At 37.5% G+C, this 13737-nt stretch overlaps 1 protein-coding gene across 2 annotated transcripts in view; it reads left to right on the forward strand.

Moving 5' to 3' along the window:
- MSH3 (mutS homolog 3) overlaps positions 1-13737 on the forward strand; it is a 113975-nt gene that overhangs the window by 59846 nt on the left and 40392 nt on the right. For both annotated transcript variants that reach the window (XM_035896638.1, XM_035896639.1), the window contains 3 exons: positions 810-942; positions 9385-9572; positions 13026-13194. In XM_035896638.1, the coding sequence (XP_035752531.1) occupies positions 810-942; positions 9385-9572; positions 13026-13194 (490 nt within the window). The remainder of the gene's footprint in view (positions 1-809; positions 943-9384; positions 9573-13025; positions 13195-13737) is intronic.

Consider the following 13737-nt stretch of genomic DNA (forward strand, 5'->3'; position numbering starts at 1 on the left):
TTCGCTCTGCAATCTATAGCCAGTTCATGGATATATTGGAAATTGTAGCTGTGCCATTAGCAGCAGTGTCAATAGAGGTTAACCTTGACAGTAGGTTGTCCACTTTAAAGCTCTTTTCTGACAGTGGCTGTAAGAATACGATTGTAAGGAAGGTGAAAATAACTATAGGATTGTTTCTTCACATAAAGAGTGTTTCCTCACTGATTGACTTCAGTCCTGAAATATGGAGATTGATGTTACAGGTTTGGGGAGTGGGGGAAGCCAAAACCCTAACATGGTTCTGATTCATGTAATTACCATTTGCTGGTCTGGAGCAAAAGTAGAGGGGCAAAATGGTAACCAATATTTATACCCTGTTGGAATAAAGTATGCTACATAGAGTTCAAATGTAAACTCCCCCTGACCCTCCCCCAAGTACTTGTTTGTAAATTTAGGGTTGGATATTCAGGATTCAGTGTTGCTCGTATTACACACCACTAGAAGAACATGTGGATATGGGCAGTGAAGTGTATATTTGGCCATTTTGAGCAGAGAGACGGGATAATGAGCTTATATCCGGGATCTTGCTTGCATCTTGAATGGAAATCCGAGATCCTCTGTCTCCATTTCTTAATTCCTCTACTTACCTACTCATGAGAATGTGGCCTTAGTGAAAGTTTAAAAAAAACCAAAACAAACAAACAAAAAAACCCCCAACCAAACAAAAAAAAAAAACAAAACAAAACAAGGGAAAAAGTTCACTACCTATATGCTTTCCCCTCAGAGAAACACTAGTTTTATTTATTGATCTTATGATTATTCTTTTACAGTGAAATAAATGCCCGGCTTGATGCTGTGTCTGAAATTCTACTGTCAGAATCCAGTGTGTTTGGTCAGATTCACAATCTTCTCTGTAAGCTGCCAGATATAGAGAGAGGCCTCTGCAGTGTTTTTCACAAAAAGGTATACCCATAACTACCCTAATTTATTATTTTCTAAATGGCGTCATTCTGTCTTAATGTACCTCTATATTTTTTTTGCATGTTTGTTTAAAAAATATTTTCTTCTTAGCAAGACTGAGGCTGACATAATAAAGGGATGCAAGTGTATAAAAATTATTTTTGCCTTATGGTAGAATCTATTTGTTATCAGTGATATGCTGATAGAATGAAATGAGTAGGTTTCTAGAACATGTACATTGTATTGCTAATACTAACAGGAAAAACATATATGGTACTCATGATTTAGTGGCTGGATTCAGTGAGATGGGATGGTGCAATAGGTCCTTGCGCCATAAATTATTTCCCTTTAAAACAAAGCATTGCATTCTCTATGCTTATCTAAAATCACACTTGCAAGTGAAACCACTTGGCTGTAGTTAGCTGTTTTCAAATTAATGTTAATTTGTTTACAAATTCTGTAACTTGGATCTCACTTGCACATTTTAATAAGAATTACTGGTAACAAGACACTGACAGTTCTTAGTTGAAGCAGATTAATGTGCTAATAGCACCTGTGCAGTACTTCATGTTCTTTTATTTCACTGTTATATTTAGAGGTTTTGACAGTTTGTTTTAGATAGAGGAATAGGTGGGTAGAAGGAGAGCAAAGTTCTAATTTCTTTGAATGGTACAGCACAAAGTTTATTCTCTCTGAAAACCTGAAACTCAGTTCTTGTATAATTTTTAAAGCCCTAGTGTGTTGCAGTATTAGGCACATGGAAAGACTCGCATATTTCAATGAATGGATACAGAGGTCCAGCCATAATGAAGCTTATGAAAAGAGGGAGTGTGCACCAACTTCCCCATCCTCTAAAATGTACTTTATCCACATGATCCAATTGTTCTTTCAAAACAACTGTCCAGGAATTACATAATTCACTTCTTAATAGTTTAACTCTCTTGAGGTTGAGTGATACGTAATAAGGTTTGTAGGGATACATCTGTATTTCACAGCATCCTGGCAATCCTCCACTGTTATCCTGTGCTTTTGGGTTTTTTTGTTTTTGTTTTTTTAACTAGTCTATATCTGTTTCTTCAGGTGTCCCTTCCTTCCTGTTGTAGGGCTGCTCGCCCTTCTCAGCTTTAAAGCCAGCATTTAGGTGGAACCATTCAAAGTGCTGGATTTTCATGTGATTTTTGGAATGAGGTGGCAATGTAGTTTGCCTTAACAACAGCCATTGTAATGTGAAGAAAAGCGTTTAACGAATCAGATGTTGGAAAGAAGTTGCAGGAGAGAAGTGCTCTAGTAGAATCCTGAAGAAGGGTAAATGGGGGGGTAAAGCTCCAAGCACACACTTTTCCTTTGACAAATTAGCTTCCCTTGGTAAAAATCTAGTTTGTCATCTGTTGCAGAACACGGTGGAGGGTGTCCAAAGCACTGAAGATATTTAGGACTTTGAGAAGATGACAGTGTCCCTGAAAGACAGGGTCTGTTTTGAATAAAGAATCAAAAGCAGACTCTGGGAAACAGATTCTTCAGTCTAGACAGACAGTGAATATGGAGCCTGAAGAAAGGTTCCTGCAAAGTAGATAAATAAAAAAACATGGATTAACTGATTTTTCATGAATATTTTTTTTTTACAGAATATCCAGTAAATGCTGCCATTTCAGTTCCCACTAGGAGCCTTTCCAGTTCTGTTAATTCCAGATATCCATCTCCCACATGCTCAAAATGAAGTCCCCTGCAATTTCATTCCCATTAACGGTTCCAGAACTCTTGAGTGAAGCACACTGATGGGTTAACCAAAGGAATATACTGTAATGCAGGCTTGTTAATTCAGTGTCAGCTGCAGGAAAATAGATGAATGTGACAAGTATTTAATCCTTCAGGCGCTTTAGTCTTCGGTGACGCTAGTATTTGAAGAGGTGTGTTTCACGAAGGAAGACCTCTGAAGTGTACAGAGGTGGCTGGATTGTCTCAGTCATTCCAAACATCCTTCATCCAGGTCAGCCACTGCAGAACTTTTATTGTGAAGTTCATTTTGCCCCAGTAAGCTCTAGAGGAGACAGGAAAAAAAAAATTAAGGCAAAACAATGCTCTGTTTTGGAACTGACTTTGCAAGGCAAAGCATCCTTATGGGAGCTCTTGTGGTAAAAATGTCATTGTATGTTTTCCTGGTCTGACTGTTAATTTTTTTTTTATAAGTCTGCTAATGATTCTTATCTGTTAGCATCATTCAAATTGGCAATTGTTAATCTGACCCTCCATAAGTTCCCATTGCCCAAACCACCAAAACCCATTGCTTATCTACCCCCAGGTATGACAAATCTGGAATTAGAACAGCATTCTTGTAGTAGGAATTAGTGGTTACCTTGGAGGTCAGATTACCGGCTTTGAGTTTGCCACAGCATGGAAAAGGAATGGTTCAGGACACAACAGGATTATTGCTTGTTGCTGTGGAGAGTGGAATTAATGCAAAGGACTGGCGGTTGTTCTTAGTTCCTGCAGCTCCAGCACCTGACATCTTGCCAGGCAGAAACGCGGTCAACAGCAGAATGGCCTCACCCTTCTTTACAGCAAGAGAAAGATGGCTGGAGATGAACTGTTTGAAGACTTCTTGGTAGCACTTAGAAGTTGACTTCAAAAGGAAACTGAGAGATAGGGAATTGTCAAGAGTTTTGTCTAAACAGTGCCTGGAGCTGATGCAGAATTAGATCTTGCTGGAAGACGCATTTTCCATAACCAGTTCAGCCATGCCCTCTAGCCCCTGGAGAGAGCAACCAAATAATAGAACAAAATTTAGGCCACATGCATTTCCTTTTGTGACCTGCATCTCAGAAAAGTGAGAAATATGAATAGCAGGATCCTACTTTTTTTGTCTCAGTGATGACTGCTTAGCCTTGCCTTGGAGCACACAGAACAGCAAGAGAGCAGAGACCTATGCTTGAGTAGGTCTAAAAAACAGTACAGAGTAAACACGCCATCAGTACTTTTAGAAATGTGTCCTACTGGGCCATCCTAATGTTGCTTGCTGGTTTCATACAATGTGTTTCCAAAGATAAATATTTATACAGGCTTGATCCATAAATGTTTGTCTTATTTGTACTCTTTGCTCAATAAACATTGTTTTTTGACTAAAGCTCAGTCACTAAAAGTGGACAGGAATCATCATAACAAATGGTCATTGAATTTGCAGAACACATTAAAGTGAAGCTGTTTTCACTGAAAACTTCTACAGAAGGAGTGAGGTCAATAATCAGACCTTACCAGGGCATGTAGTAAAATGCCATTTCAGTTTGTTCTGCTCCTAACTTCAGCCATAGTCTCTCCCTCATTTGGAATTCCTCAGGTGTTGCTGCAGGTGGGAAAACCTGTTCAGTTCCAAATCAGTCTCTAAAACTTAGCTGCCCACTTACCAGGTTGCTCACCTGAACAAAATAAAGCAGGCAGTTGCTACAAGGGGGACATTTTGCTGCATGGCTGCCTACAGCCTCCTTGTGTGATTTGCCTTTCAGTTTTCTAGTGAATACTTCACTACTTCATTGTCATGCTCAGACGCCTCAGAGTAGAAGAGTGCTGCTCAGCTGGATGCTAAGCATTTAAAATCTTTCACATAAGCTTGTCAGCTAGCACAATGCTGAAAATGTGCCCGTCCCTGGAAGGTACATTTGATACTTAGTTGAAGGTAGTGTGATTCTTCAGAAGATTCAGAAATGTTCTGATTTCCAGGTTTTTTTTTTCTCTTATGAAATCAATACCTGGTACATATGTTTCAGAAATTAGTTACTGTTCGTATAGAAAGTTTAAAATAAATTCTCCCTGTAGCATAATATGTTACTAACTTCAGCTAACACATACCTTAATTTTTTTTTACTTTTTAAAAATTCTATTATAGCGGTATGTACATCTTGCACATACTATCCTTTCAATCTTTTAAAGAATTTGCATTGCAGATATTTTTAGATATGCAATACTAAATACTGGTTTGAGCAAATTGTTCCCTGTTAAGCTGATTAATATAAATAGTGTCATAACAAGGGAACATAGTAACCTTAAACTGAAATACCTCATTTTTTCTAAACCAAAAATAGTATGCTCACTATACTAAAACCATAAAGGTAGTTATTACAGTTTGAAAGGAGTGATAAATGTATGCTGCATTTCAACTCCCCCCCCTCCCCCCTTTTTTTTTTAAATGCTTTTAACTTGGATTGGTCAATGGCTGTCAGCTGTGGGTCTCCGTGGCTCCTTTTTAGATCTGTTGGAAACAATTTCACTAATGCAGACAAGGCTAAATTGCTTTCAGTGTTGTTGAAAAGGTGTTAGACCTGGCATACTGCTGAGCACCTTCCATGCATTCTTCTCAGTAGCAGCCATACCGTTTTCAGTACAATTTGATCAACTGCTGGTTGAAACTATTGTTTGGCATCACTGTCAACTCTGAGGTTATTTTTCTAGTGCCAGAGAGGCTGTAGCTATCGTTGACATAATTCAAAATTAGACTTCAAAAATAACATTGAATAAACTTGTACAAATCTTCTGTGAATGCAAGATTATTAATCCTGCTTTACGTAAACCATCTTTACTGTATTTTAAAAGCTTCTAATTTATAACAGGTATATATCTTTTGTAAGGTCACTTAGGATTTAAATGGAAACAGTCTTGCTTAAGTAGAGCACAACTTTTTGGAGTTATTTTTATGCATCTGTTCCAAGTTATCTGTTTGCTTAGTAAATAATTTCTGCAGTGGAGCCATTAAATTTTAGATGCAAAGTCCTGCAGTGTTACTAAAATCAAGCCAGGGGAAACAGTAATACTGTGAATAAGCACAAAATGGATATGTTCACCCTCTGTGTTGGGAATGTTGTGTTTAACAAAGTTGTTTGCAGTAAAGCATGCTGAATTTCCCATTCTCCAAAGGTACTGTAGACTGTAGCTCACAGCAGAATCAAACAGGTTTTAACTCATTACATGACGATTGTGGTGTGTAGGCTATCAGAATTGCTGTGAGAGGCTTCAGCACGTTCATTAAGCATCCTTTGAGAAATCTCATAACTTTCAGGGTTGTTTATGGTGTCTTTGTACACAACCAAGTTTGCTCTCCCCCCTGCCCCTCGCTGATTCTTTTATAGGTGACATTGCCTTCAAATCTAGCTTCCTCCCTTTATTGAAGCCTCACCTTCACCAGCCTCATCACCCTTATTGAACACCTCAGACAGGCATTCTTATGTATTAAAATCTTTTCCTTTTACCACCCTTGTATAGATAATGTATTAATTAAGTCCCTGTTTGGTTTCTTTTTTTAAAGAATAATTTAACAAAAAACCCAAACACACACCACCTGTTCAACTGATATATTTCTTAATGTCCATATTTGCTCGCTCTTCTGGACATTGTTCTCCTATGAATCACTTAATGCTGTCTGTCAGGGACCTACTTTGCAATTTTGCATGTCAGGGCTTTAGTCTTTGCCTTCCTGAGTACATTTTGTAGTCAAGGGAAGTCTTGCAGAATTTTATCCTTTATCTGCATCAAGGTTGATGATCATGATGCAGACAGTCATACTGTATTTTTACTTCAACTTTGAATCCAAGCCTGGATTTATCATTTGTTCAGTCTTTCAGACCATTCCTTTGTGCTTTGATTTCAAATGCCATTGACAGATTTACTGCTTTATTATTTTGTTCTATTTTGTGGTCAGAGCTTATACAAGATAGAATAAGTAAGTTCCAGATTGTCAGAAAGAACTTGATCAATTGCAGCAAGTGTAGGGGAGAACCAAAGTTTTTATGAGGCTGAATAATGGATTGTTCATGAAGAAAGATTAAAAGATTATAGTTTGGTTAAATTGACAATTAAAGGAGAACAGAAGGTTTAGAACTCTTTGAAGGGTGTTAGCAGCAAAGAGGGAGTTGAGTTAGTGTAATACAGAAGAGGGAAACTAGATATTGGGATTAATTTAATGGAAGGGAAATTCAGGCTGTCTGATAAAACTTTTACATGATGATACTTACTGCTTTATGGGTTAGTTTCTGAAAGTAGTAAACACATAGTTTCTTGGAATATAAGGGCCCAAGAGCAGACAGAAAGAAAATGCATGCAGAAAAATTGAGTAATCCTTCTGACCTTCCTGAATGTCATGAAATATCATGGTTAAACTGTGTATTTCTTTAGTCAAGTATTCACCAACCATGCCTGTTTGGTATGACGAGTTCAGTTTTTCAGCACACAGCCATGCTTTGGGTTAGTTGGAGAGTATCCAGCAGATGCTGGCTTTATGATGACTTCAGTTACATTTACTTACTCATATGATTGAATACATTTTAAATGGCCGGGAATTATTTGTCTTTGATTTTTGTTTAATATAGCCTTTATGATAGAGCAAATAAGTGAATACAGCAATTAACCTTATAAATTACTTTGTTTCTAGCCTTATTGCTGTCAGTCACTTACAACTTCCATTGTCCATAGTAGATTGCTAAGGCTGTAGGTTTTTACGTATCTTTGTTCTGTGTTTATACAGCATGAGGGCCACTCTTCCATCACTGGTCACAGTAGTGACATGTATTTAATGAGAAGAGGCCTAAGGCTGTAACTGGAGTGTACCTTAATGTATTTTTTTATGGTTCTCAGAAGGTTGTGTTTAGATGGCCTTCATGTTCTGAAGGGCTAGTAGAAATTTCAAAGCAAACTTATTTTAGGGTTTACATATGTGGGAAGGGAGAGAAAACATTCCTTTCCAGCCCAGCATTTTTCTTAATACTTGCATCTGTGTTTGGGTACAGAAGTTATTTGGGAGGGATAACTACAGTGCAATAGATGAGAGAGTTGTCTTAGTTCTTGCATAAAGGTGCAGGAAGGAAAGAGAAACAGAAATTTACCTTTGGGAAGAAAAAAAAATGTAGACGTGTTTTATACAATAGTGATTCACTGAAGCCTACATGACCACAACTTACTGACCAGAAATTAAATTCTAGACTGTATGTTGCCTGTGTAGGAGAGAGAAAAAGGTAGGAAGAAAAGGATGCAACAATTATGGCATACAAAGAATATTACAGTAGAAGCATTCAGTGCATCCCACTGCCCTCCTTGCATTCTCGTGTGAGGAAAATGAACTCTTTTTTTCAGTGTTGTCAGTTGACCAATGGGAGAAATGTGGAAGACTGAAGAAGGAATGTTTCTACAGATAAATAAAATATGAAAAAATATCAGCAAAATTATTTATGGACAACTTTTTTCAAACCTGAAATGGAAATCTCCTGAAGTGCCACTGAATTAGCAGTGTTTGAAGGCATTGTCTTATAGGCCTGGGTTTCTGTTTGGTATGCAAATAAGGTGTAGAACAAATGCAAACTTTAATTCTGTAAAGACCATTTCAGAATTGGTATTACCTAATTTGTAGGTGGGACATCAGTGCCTCTAGGTAACTGAGAGATTAATGGGACAACTGAGTGGGGGGGATTAGGAATGTGGCAGGAGGTGGATTGTTTATGTTAGAGTTGTTAACTGCTTACAAAATCCTGACCCTAACTGCTAATTCTTGAAAATGAGCTAAAGGTAACAAACTGTGCTGATGCTGAAGAGCATCTAGAATCTATATGAGCCAGATCAGAAGTAATATTAATGGCTAAAAAAGAGAGAGAGAAGAGTTTCTCTTTTACAAGCCACTGCTTTTGGTGAGAAGCTGCTTTAAGGGAACCAGTATATTCCTACTCTGTGGACATCATGAAGCAAGCTCTGAAAACACTGTGTGCTATTGGCTCCAATCTGGGAGATTGCCTTTTGATGGTACCCCGGCTAGCTGCCTGAAAGAGACAGAAATCTCTTTCAGAACTCCATAGTGAGGAGAGGATGAAAGACTAAGACCAGATAAGTGTGTTTTCCTTAGTCTTCTCATCGCATAGACCTGGGATTAACCAGCCAGAGGCTGAAGCTGGCAATAGCTACAAGCACTTTAAGGATTAAGGAGTGACTGCTGGTTTTTTTGCGGTTTTTTTTTTTTTCTTTTCTTTCTCTGTTCTTGTTCCAAGACTCTCCTCTGTGCCTCACCTTGTCTTTCCAAAACCTCTCTTGCCAAAACAGCAGCCTAGAGATTCAGATAACGCTACATAGATGCAAAAGCCCATATGGACAAGTTCTGGTACTCAAAATTACTCAACCTGCTTTTTTACTCTTTGCACATTATTAGCCCATTTTTCTGCTATTTGTCTACTGCATATGTGTTGCACATCTCCATCCAGCAAGAGGAATAATGGAGATCAGCTCTTGACTGATTCCTGATGACAATGGTTAAACCAATTGGTATGCTTTATTAACCTTGTGAATGTGATAAGATTATGCAGTTGTGTTACAGTCTGTACATTTTAACTCTATTTTGTCTCATTTTCAAAAAGGAAAAAAACCTGTAGGATTTAATGAAAATATAATATGTTGTAATGATGTAGACATTTTTTCCCTTCTCAGTGCTCAACCCAAGAGTTCTTCTTGATAGTCAGCACCCTGTGTCGTCTGCACTTGGAAATCCAAGCTCTTGTTCCAGTCATAAATTCTCACGTGAGAAGTCCCCTATTACAAAATGCACTGTTGGAAATACCAGAACTTCTCTCCCCAGTGCAACATTATTTAAAGATCCTTAATGAAGAAGCAGCCAAGTAAGTAGAGAAAATATGAATCTTCTGTGCATCATAGGCTTTCTGATTAAATGTATTCAGTCATGTGAATTATGCATCTTGTTTTAATACACCTTATTTTATATTTCTGGGTTTATATTTATATATGTACAGGTTGCTTATAGTTAAAGCAGAGATTGTTGTTTTCTATAGCTTATATTATTTTTTTTTTTAAAAGTTAAACTAGGCAAGCAGGTATTTTGCCTAGTGGGTGCCTGCCTCAGGCTGAATAATTTTTTGAAAGTTTTTCAGCTGTTTTGGGGAATGAATTTAGAGCAAAATATGTTTTGCTCATGTCAGTTTGCTTAAAAACTTTTATTTTTTGAAATAGAGAAGCTATTCCTTTTGAAGAGAGACTTGACCTTTAGCAGAGGGACTGCTCTGCTGTCAGGAATATGCCTTTTACTATTTTTGTGAAAGTTCATCAAAGTTTTGAGTGCCCCCCCATCCTTTTTTAGAAATCTCTTTACATGCTCACTAATGACAGAGAATATGAAGTTTAATAGCTCTAAAGATTCCATGTAGCCTGTGTGACTTGTAGCCCTGCAGAGCATTTCTGGGGTTAGTGCCCTGTTCAGGGACTCCCTCTAGAGAATGATTAAACAAGCACCTACCTCGGTAGTCTCTGGGTGTGATCAAGCTTTTCCCTGCATTTGCCTTCCTGCAGTCTTGGAGAGGTGAGCTGAAAGAATAGAGGCTGTCTGCCCTTTTTTGTCTCAGTTCTGTCCTTTGTTGGTCTAAGAAGAAAAAATGGTAGACAAATGAAGATGCTAAATTGTAATGAGTATGCATTATAAGGGAGAGTGTCTTCAGTTTATTGTGTACTGTTTCTTCTGGAGAACTGCTGCCTCCCTTGTTACCCTGAGATCCTAGTTTTAACCGCAGGAAGAAAGCAGCAGGAGGCTTAAGATGTAGAATAGTAAAGCAAGAACATGAGTTCAGTAAGGGAGGGATGTGAAAAACCTCCCAGGGGACAGGATGTAGGAGGAATACTTCGTGGTCAGTAAAAAGTCACTGTCTTCCAGAAAAAAAACCCACTATAAATCTTCAAGGAAAGGTTCTCTTATGGTGCTAGGCACAGAGGTAGTCTGGCTTGCACAGCCAACCTGAGCGCTTGACTTCGTGGGTTTTTGGTCTCCGTTCAGCATAGTTTTTGTTTACACAACATGCTAAGAGGAGATTCTGAACACAAAATGAGTATCATCCAGCTTTATATCCAGGTCATCCTAAACTTCCCTGCTATGAGCAAGTTTCATTTAACTTTTAACATTTCCTCATGTGTAATATTACGAGATAATTGACTGTGATAAACCTAGAGATTCTTTGATGAAAGATGTGGTATGTAGTTCAATGTGTAGTTATATTGGGGCAGCATAGTCCTTATCTTGGATTTTCAAGCAGACTAAAAATAAACATCCAATTTATTTTTAAAATCTTTCTTTCTCCAGCTGAGATTTAAAATTAAAGAAATTTGAGAATTAGAGTCTAGAACTTACCTTGTTTGCTTCTGAATTGGAGACAGATGCAAGGTGTATAAATTTGGGAGTTAAGAAGGGTAGAAATGTTTGCTATGCCCGTTGCACAGGTGGGATTATGAGATTTCTACTGATGCATGATACCCAATTCTAGTTGTGGCAGGTTATAACAAAACAGACTGTATCTTAATTATACCATATTTACTGTATGTAGGTTTAAAATATGGAGGGTGGTGGTTCTGTTACTGTGTTGGTGATGGCTAAAATAGTATACAAAAATAAGATACAATCGTGTAAGTAGAAAATAATCACCACTGATCTGCAGAATGCATATATTTCATTTGCATTTATTCAAGATGACTAAAATAACTTATCTTTTGGCCTTAATCTCAGACTCATGTAGCAATATTACTTGTACTCAAAAATTTTTCTTTCATTGAAATCATGATCGCTACTCAAACACATACGTGCACACACACACTTGCACACACATATGTATGCTGCATCATGTGTTAATTTTATTATGTGCTGTGGATAAAATCCTGTAAACAATCCTTGTTTTCAAAAGTATCCCTCTGCTCCAGGGGAGTTAGAGGTTTTGCATTTTCTGGCTTTTTTTTAAACTGTCAACTTTTAAATGTTTGGTAGGCATCACATAGCAGTGACAGTCTTCACAGTCAGCTGCTGGCTACTAGTGATTTTTTTTTTCCTTTCATTCCCATGGCAACAGGTCTAATTAGCACAAAATTGTTTCTAAAAATTAGTATTGTATTTTAAAATGGCATCTTTACTGTCACTTACATAATAACTACGCCCATGTAATGCAAAATCAAAGCACAGCTTTGTGTTACCTGTCTGGTCACTGGCTCCAGCTGTAGTTTTCATTCTCAGGCAAAGGGATGTCGGAGTAGGTAGAATATTAGACTTTTTATTGCTTCCATGTTTTATTACTTTCAGTTTGCTAATTACTTGCTCTCCAAATATTAGATTTCAGGGTAGTTATGTAATTAACTGCTATAGTTTTGTGTTTGCTCTAAAATACAAATGTCTATTCCAATTAACTTAGGGCCAATTGCACTACTTCTTATTGTTTGTCTGATACTTATTACGATAAGTTAAATTTTTCTTATTTTTGATGACAATCATATTTTTAATAGCTTGTTCAGCTTCCCAGTTTTAAACATTTGAATGGCGTTGTCTGTTTCAAGTTTCACTCCCGAGCTGATATAGTGCAGCCAAAACAGTTCTGTCATTTTCTGACATTGAGACTAGAAAAGAGCATTGTTTCGCGTGTATTAAAAAATGCTCCGGTTAATATTCTCTTGAGAAAAGAAGGAAGCTACTCGAAGAAACTACTGATGACATTCTGCTTTGATGAAGGCCTTGTGGGAGGGATTTCTCTTTGCAAGCCTCATGAAAATCTGGCCAAATTTGGCCAAATTCTAAATATTTCACAAATTTGTGTTCATGTTACACAGAAATTATCTAGTGCTTCACATTTAGTCACGATAAAGATGTTGTCAGCACTTGGGATGCTCCAGGTTGGGGCAGCAATTGCCTTCCAGAATTACGGGTTGAGTCAGAAAGGAGTGATCTTTCTTTATGCTTCCATTTTGTGCTCTGCTTGACCGAGGGAGAGCAAATAGAAAGCTGCAGGATGTACATTCAGAGATGACAAAAACCTCAAATCAGCAGGGTTTGGTATAGAACAAGCATAATGTGATAAAGTAGAAAGGAACAGAAATAGTCTGGGTTTTAATATGTTGGGGGTGTGTGTGTGTGTGGTATCTTGGTGTAGTGCTGTGCTATGACCAAGTAACAGAAAAGCTGTATTTAGAGGGGAATAAAGCTAGTGTTAAAACAAATGAGAATAGCAAATAAAAATATGGATGCAGCCAGTAGAATCAGGGAATGTGTCTTTGCTTTTACTGTTATTTTATCTTCTGCTTCTTATGGACAGGACTGGTGATAAAACCCAATTGTTCAAGGACCTTACAGACTTCCCTGTCATCAGAAAGAAAAAGGAGGAGATCCTGGATGTGCTTTCTAAAATCCAATTGCATTTGGTGGACATCCGTAAACAGATTAAGAATCCTTCTGCAGAGTATGTTACAGTTTCTGGTCAAGAGGTAATATGGTATCTATTATGTAAGACTGTACCCTTCCTTGTGTAGAAAATAGCCTAAAAGTTAGGCTTAACTAGAACTCTCTCCATTTAGTGTGATACTTCATGAGGTCATTTGGCTATAATCTTTTGTACAACTTTAAAGAGCAGTTTTGTGACAGTGTCACTTTTTTATTTAAGTCAATTACTTTAGTGATTTAAATAATAAAGGCACATTAGTGCAGTTGAATTTGGTGCAGTAATTCTTTGCTTTTCTGTATATGTAAAAGCACTTGCATACTTCCGAGGTTAATTATGTGGCTATTAAGTGCTGAAATATTCTCAGAGAACCAGGAAGCACAGCATCAGGTTAATTTGAAGAATGGTAAAAGTAAGTACTGATTAAGACTGTAATTTGAAAGATGGGAGAGAAAAGGAACAGTATTAAAGAGTGGTAAATGTTATTTTACTTCTAATTCTTAGAAACGGCTGTTGCAGACTGGAGCTTTTGTTTGCTAGATACTGTGCAAGTGTGGGCAGTCCATGCTCCAGCGAGCTGATAAGTTCA

This window comes from Egretta garzetta, unplaced genomic scaffold (assembly GCF_000687185.1).
Source record: "Egretta garzetta isolate BGI_Z169 unplaced genomic scaffold, ASM68718v1 scaffold136, whole genome shotgun sequence".
Lineage (NCBI taxonomy): Eukaryota > Metazoa > Chordata > Aves > Pelecaniformes > Ardeidae > Egretta > Egretta garzetta.